Source organism: Xenopus tropicalis, chromosome 9, assembly GCF_000004195.4.
Source record: "Xenopus tropicalis strain Nigerian chromosome 9, UCB_Xtro_10.0, whole genome shotgun sequence".
Classification (NCBI taxonomy): Eukaryota; Metazoa; Chordata; class Amphibia; order Anura; family Pipidae; genus Xenopus; species Xenopus tropicalis.
Genome location: NC_030685.2, coordinates 56,583,305 through 56,590,454, shown reverse-complemented (window position 1 = coordinate 56,590,454; position 7,150 = coordinate 56,583,305). Strand labels below are relative to the sequence as shown.

The following is a 7,150-nucleotide window of genomic DNA, read 5'->3' as shown; positions in this document are numbered from 1 at the left end:
AGGGAAAAAGAATTCAACCAATTAGATGTCAGTAGGGTGATACAAGTAATTGATTGGCCGAATGTCTGAGGTGTGGGCTTTGAGGGAAGCGGCGGGTAATGGATTCCAGGAGAGTGCGGATATTGAGCGATACAGAACGGACGTTCCAGGAGGTGTATGTATGGGGGTATGGCGGGGGGGGCAATGGGGAGATGGCTAGTGGAATAGGTGACTAGCGGCGTAACAATAAAGGTTGATAAAATGGAGGGGGAATGGGAGGGGGTGGAACAGGGGTGCCGGTGAGGCGGAGGGACACGGTGCCTTTAAGGGGAAAAGAAATGGGAGAGCGGGAGGGCGAGGGGCTCAGCAATAGGGGGCTAGTAATGCCATTGTGCTCTCTCGGACTCGTACCTGAGCGGGTCGCTGTTCCATGAAGGATTTCGGCGGAGGTTTGCCCTGGTTATTAACAATATAATCAGAAGGAGGGTGGGGTTATTTGTAACGTTTGGTAGTGGAGAGAGATTGGTTGTTTAATAGGTAATAGTGTTTTATTGTTGTTTCACTAGTCTTTCTCTATGTGTATATATCTCTTGCCATATTTATTTAAAGATAGTAAAGACATTTTTTGTATATGTATAAAAGTGAATCATCAGGCCACAAAGCCTGCAGCTTACTTTCCCCCTCAAGTCTAACTATACGTTTCTATTTGATATGATAGCTATCGTTCACTGGTACAAGATAAAGACCTCAGTGACAGTTTCTGGCAGAGATGTAACAACTACAAAGTGTTCTCTACATCTGAAAGTTGTCTGACTCTTCAAAGAAGCAGCGTGACTAAAAGCAAAGTAACAGAAGAAAAAATAACTGTGAACCTGCACAACTCAACCTTGATCTCTGGCAGACATGATCATTACACTGCTCGGCCTCCATTGAGAGAACATTCAGGCTACCCAGGCTATAAGACTTCTAAGCAAAGAACGAAACCCCAGCATGTTAGAACTCATTCAGAAGAGAGGGAATGCAGCATGTCCTTTCCACACCAATCGTCATACAATGAGGATACTGACAGTCTGCAATCATTCTTTAATGATGGAGAGCCCTCTACTTTCCAATCCGGAACAGATGAATGCTCTGCTAATGTAACTGCATTGGTTAAGGAGTCCATGGACATTAAAGTTTTGTGTGAAGCCTGTCAGAAACTTCACAGAGCAGCCATCAAAAACAAGTCTGCCTCTGTTAAAAAGCCGAAAATCTTGGGTTGGTCTAAACTGTTTGCTTAATTTATTTAATTTGTTTGGGCAATAAAGGTGTATCTTTTGAAATAACCTATATGGCTCCCAGCTGTGGCCTTCCCTTTTAATTATGTTTCTTTGTCTACTCTTAAATTTACTTAGCAGAAACATTGAAACAAATGAAAAAAAAGTTCCAATTTATAGGCACCTCCCCCAACTGAAGGTGGTGGCTTCACCCTTTCAGTGCTCCCTGGCTGTCCCTTGCGGAGGCTTGGCCACATGGAAATATAAGTGATTTAAGTTCTGCTTAAGCAGCTGTAATAGAAACCTGGGAACACATTGTTTTTCTATATTTGTCCTTTAAAGGAGAAACAAATTAATGTAAAATTGACAATTTAAATTAATTTTGTGACACCAGTGCCACCTGCTGGGCATTTTGGCTGACTGTATACAGTCAATTAAAAAAAACATTAACTCTGAGAAAATAAAGGTGTTGCTCTGCCTAAAAGTAAAGAAGATTGATCTGAGGTTTCTCTAGTTAGTATTAGTAATATCACAACACCTTTATTTTCTCAGTTAATAGTTTTTCCTGACTGTAGACAGTTGGCAAAAATGACCAGCAGGGCAAGCATTGATTATTAGCAGATTTTAAATGTCTTAAAGGCTTATATTTTGGAAATAAAAAAGGAGTTCTGTGCAGTTTAGCATTAAAGGAATACTGTCATGGGAAAACTTTTTTTTTTTTTTTTTCAAAACACAAATCAGTGTCCTGCATTGAAAACCATTTTTTTAAAAGTGCAAACAGATTTTTGTTATATTTCATTTTGACATTTCACATTGGGCTAGCCATATTCTTCATTTCCCAGGTTGCCACAGCCATGTGCTCTGATAAACTTCAGTCACACTTTAGGGCTCTGGCACACGGGGAGATTAGTCGCCTGTGACAAATCTCCCTTGTCAAGGGGGCGACTAACCTCCCCGAACTACCATCCCACCGGCGAAAAATGTAAGTCGGCGGTGGGATGGCACATGCTGTGCAGGTGATTTCGGCAAATCGCAGAAGTTGCCTCGCGAGGCATTTTCGGCGATTTGCTAAAATCATGGGCGACTAATCTCCCCGTGTGCCAGAGCCCTTAGTGCTGCACTTCAAGTTGGAGTGATCTCACCCCCCTCCCTTTCTCCCCCAGCAGCTGATCAGCAGAACAATTGGAAGGTAGCAAGATAGCAGCTCCCAGTAGATATCAGACTGGCTTGGGACTCCTCCAGTTACACGGGAGTGGGAGAAACAATAGATTACCTGAAAGCAGTTCTAATGTGTAGCGCTGGCTCCTTCTGAAAGCTCATTGCACAATGCAATGAGATGGCTGCTTAGGGCTCTGGCACACGGGGAGATTAGTCGCCCGTGACAAACCTCCCTGTTCACGAGCGACTAATCTCCCCGAAATGCCATCCCACCGGTGAAAATGTAAATCGCTGGTGGGATGGCAGTGGGTCGCGGGCGACTAATCTCCCCGTGTGCCAGAGCCCTTACACATATACATTTGTTGGTTCAAGAATAACATTTTAAATGGTAGAGCGAATTAGAGGAAATATTTGTTATATGAAGGTTTTACCTTGAATATGGGGTGTATTGCACACACTTATATAGATGAAAATTAGTGACACTGACGCTAAAAAGTTACTCTTCAAAATATTAATGTACATTAAATGTTTTTCACTTATAGGGTTGCTTTTTAATTGTAAGTGCAAGTTCCTAAACCTGACTGTCCCTTCTCAAGCTGTCAGTTATAACTTCTTATGATAATGGACTACTGCTGCACAAATATGGCAGCCACCTCATAGAGAAACATGGGGGATCAGATAGGTAATGTAAAAGTATCAGGCAAATACTTTTATGGTGAAATTATAAAAAGTATGCAAAGACAACTTAATGGAAGATGTACAATAAGGTTGGATTTTTAAGATCAGTATCTCTTTAAGTTATGAGACTGCTAATATAATTTTGAAATGCCTAATTTCAGATCCTAATCATTGGTGCTGTGACTTTTGGATGATGGTGAACAGGACTCCATTGGTGAATAATGGTCCAAGAAGGAAACGGTAACTATTATATGAGTATTATATGGTTAACTGGATTGTATTTGAAGATATTTACACATACAGTAGATCTACAGGTATTTAGTCATGATCGCCAATACAATATTATTGTGACTATTCCGATTTTTACGTAAGCATTTTTGTGATATTTGCGATCATCAGAAATTATCGTATTTAATCCAAATTTTTCCCATTTCGGGATTCGAACTTGTACTTTGATGAATGTGTCCCCTAGAGTAGCTTCAAGTTCTCTGTTTGACCTGTTTTAGTTATAAAACAGGGAAACCATATTTTCTGCACAAGCACTACTCCATTTAATCAGTTGAACAAAAGGTTATACTGCCCCTTTAATATCTACAGACTCTAGGGCAGTCCTTTTACATTTTATGTGCTAAAGCCCCTCTGAGGTCCTGGGTGGGCATGGATAGGACATGCCCACCCAGCCTAACACAAAGTTAGAGATATAACATCATCATATCTGTCATCCTGCTGTAGTTCCATGAACCTGATAAACTTGTGCAGTCCCTTCCTATTTTGCTTTTGTCATATGTGATAGATGTTAAAATGTTTTATTCACTTATTCCATTTGACCCCTCCAACAGAAAAAACATTTGTGGCTTCTCCGCTTTTTAAATCTTTGTTTTCTTAATAGAAGCTTAAGAATGACTCTAAAGATTCTTAAAAGAAATGTTAGTAAAGTACCTGCTGGGAAATGTACCAGAGCACACCCCTTCCTTCAGAGGTAAGCAAAATAAAAACAGTACTATAATTTAAAAACATTTTTTTTTTTTTTTTGTTCAGTCAGCTTCTTTAATATATATCTATATATCTTAATATATGGAAATATATATACATACATTTGTGCTTTTATAAAATGTATAATATTTCTATAATTTAGAAATCTTCGCCAATGCAAGGATGCCAGACGGGCTTCCTTCAAGCAACAGCGAAAGAAAAGGCAGAGGAAGAAAGGTTCTAATATGTTAAAGCCCAAACCAAAAGTGCAGAGAACAAGATCTATGAATGCTACTCAGAACTATGAAAAAAAACCTTTTGTATTTGTCATAGATTCAAGCCAAGATGAGGATGCAGATTTGGATATTAAAGAGCAGAGGCCAAAATCCAAGGGAGAAAGGAGAAGCAAACTTGTTTGTAACCTAAATTCATTTTCCTCTCCGAACCATACTTCTAGTGCTGCAGACAACACTGCTTTTGTAAGGAAAACCAAGCCAAATAATTCAGCTGAGTCTAACATTGCCTCATCAGTGTTATTAATGGATGGAGTAAATTCTGCAGATTCTGAGAGCTCATTTCCTTTTGAGACTGTGGATAATGATGAATATCACTCTGAAAGGGAAATATTTCAGACTCCCCCAACAGGAAACTTGGATTCCTTCTCCTGGGTCCATGGAGGCAGCTTTAGAGACATGCTTGCGCGGTTAAATTCAGGATGCTTAAAAAGTGCTGCCATTAAAGAGCACTGAATTTGAAACTGACTCCACCTTCAGCATTATTAATATTCTGTTAACATGTTCAGTTTATGATCCCTATGTAACAAGCAATGAATATTCTGCCTCTGTTTAGATTCTTCTTCTGTGGATTTGGCTGGATTGCTCGGTTTTCTGTATTAGTCACAACACTGCTGGCATTCTGCCTGTAAAATCATTTGTTGATTCAGGGTAGCAAATAGTCACCTAAATAAATATTTTACAGTATTCTGCTTACATTGCATAGTACAATTGAATTTGCTACTCTGTGTGTGTCTTCAGAGTTAGAGGATTGGCTAATAAACCTTAAAGCCAGTAATATATTTCAATGTGAAAGCAAAGTAGTCTATGTTGTCATTGTTGATCCCACTCTTTTTTCCCACTACTTTGACTTGACTGACCGGAAACTGGAAGACAAATGTATGTGTCAGATCTTTTTTTTTTTTTTCCCAAACTCTGTGTACATGAAATATAGCCTTTTTTGTTTTTTTAAATAGGGATAAAGTTCCCACTTGTGGATACAAGGAGTTCTGCATTCTGTTAGCCATCCTCTTACATATACATACATCCTAAAATTGGCATAAATTCATGATTGGTCTATACTGGTTTTAGTGTACCTAGCCTTCTAGTCCACATCACTTATGAATTGGCACTTCAGAACCTCAGTTGTCCTGCTCCTGTAAAGTAGGAGTAACAATTTGTATGAAATATGAATATTAAATATAATCTAAATATAATCTACAATTTTTGTAGAACAGAAACTTCAAATGGACTAAAATGTGTCTATTGCACTATTCATAACAGGTGTTACGTGTGTGATATGTTGAGTGGATTTTACACTAATTCAATTAGACATCTTTCTATGTTATTTATAATAAAGGCATTTTATAGCAGACATGATTCTCATACATTTGGCAGCCAACTCAGCCTCACTTATGAGTACCCTGAGCTAAATTAATGTTATACTGACATATTTGGTTTGTGATTTACATTGGGCAAGAGGAGCACTGTCTCTATGGGCACAAGCACATACAGTTTACATTTGTAATCTAGCCTATAGAATAATTGCATTGACAGACTGCACTCTTGCCACATCAATTCTTCAGAAATTACTTCCTGGAAGTAGCACTGGGTTAGCGTAGGGGCACTTTTGTCAATAGGCAGGATGCTTAACTGCATTTCACACTGACACACACCTTTCAGTTACTGGAAAGATCAAGCTGTATTACTCCATTTGGGTAGAAGTCATTCAGGGACAGTCATCTCTCAGTGCTCAGTTGCAGAAATACAACAAATATCCCTTTCTAGTGGATTATTTGTCTACGTATGGTATAATTTGATATAAAAGTGCAGTGCTATAATTTCCCCTTCTGGAAGAACACTGCCTAGTGCATATACTGATACTGTCACATTTAGAGCAGCAAGGCAGTGTACATAATAATAATGCTTTGCCTCTCAGTTTTACTAGGTTAACAAATTAACTGTATCCATGTTTTTAATGTAAAGTTATGGCACAACATAAGAAAAGACAGGCACACACTATGCACATCTAAAAAAAACATGAGTCTTCCTTGCAAATCTTGCGGATAAAGCCTCCATACAACAGTTTTGAGCCTTTTTTTAGTGCTGGAAGTCGGCCAGAAGAACAATTTCTGCAAGTGTCTATGGCACTGTTAAAATATTTTTAGTGTATTTATTTTTGTAGATTAGACATGGCAGGTTTGTAAAAGTTGTCAGTTCAAAGTTACCACTTGCACTTTGTTTAACTTAATGTTTACCCCTTTGCAAGCACTGACTTATGGTTATGCTGAATATGGAAATATATTAAAAGTATGTGCAATGAATGGACCTTCTCTTGTCGTTTTTAATCCCATCGCATTTCTCAGATATAAAATTGACCTGATATAAAAGTTTATGTTATCACAGCACACAAGCCTTCACCCCCAATCTTAACAATTTCTGCTAATCTCTGTCCCTATTCTGCTCCATGACTAGTATGATCCTACTTTAACAGGAAAAGTGGGAAGGTATGGATTGGAGGGCATTTATGATAAATGTAAATGTGTGGCTTTAATGCTGCAACTTATTCTAGGATAGCTTTGCTTAGGCTTGCCCTCTCAACCATTTCAAACGGCACACAACTAAATTCCTTTCATCAAAACGGCTAGGTTGCATTTTATTTTGTGTATTTTACAAGGCTGCAAGAAATCAGTTCAGTCTTTATTATGTTTTTGTCATTTGGCACAATTTGATGTGATCAACCACATAGCAATTTTTGGTAACTGGTGTAATTTTGCACCATAGCTCTCTACTTTATGATGGCATCAGCAGTTCAAATCGCCCAAGTGACATTAG

General features: G+C 38.6%; 1 protein-coding gene across 2 annotated transcripts; it reads left to right on the top strand.

Annotated features, from left to right (window-relative positions):
* The first annotated feature begins 5 nt into the window (after positions 1-5).
* Positions 6-5,690, top strand: LOC100491907. 2 transcript variants are annotated; one of them, XM_031892982.1, is made up of 5 exons: positions 6-154; positions 698-1,236; positions 3,233-3,311; positions 3,964-4,050; positions 4,207-5,690. In XM_031892982.1, exons 1-5 carry the CDS (start codon positions 99-101, stop codon positions 4,790-4,792), a joined length of 1,347 nt encoding a protein of 448 aa, XP_031748842.1. In that variant the 5' UTR covers positions 6-98; the 3' UTR covers positions 4,793-5,690. The 2 variants fall into 2 exon arrangements, with proteins under 2 accessions (XP_031748842.1, XP_002940765.1); XM_002940719.5 differs by having other exon boundaries at positions 3,961-4,050.
* Positions 5,691-7,150: the final 1,460 nt, after the last annotated feature.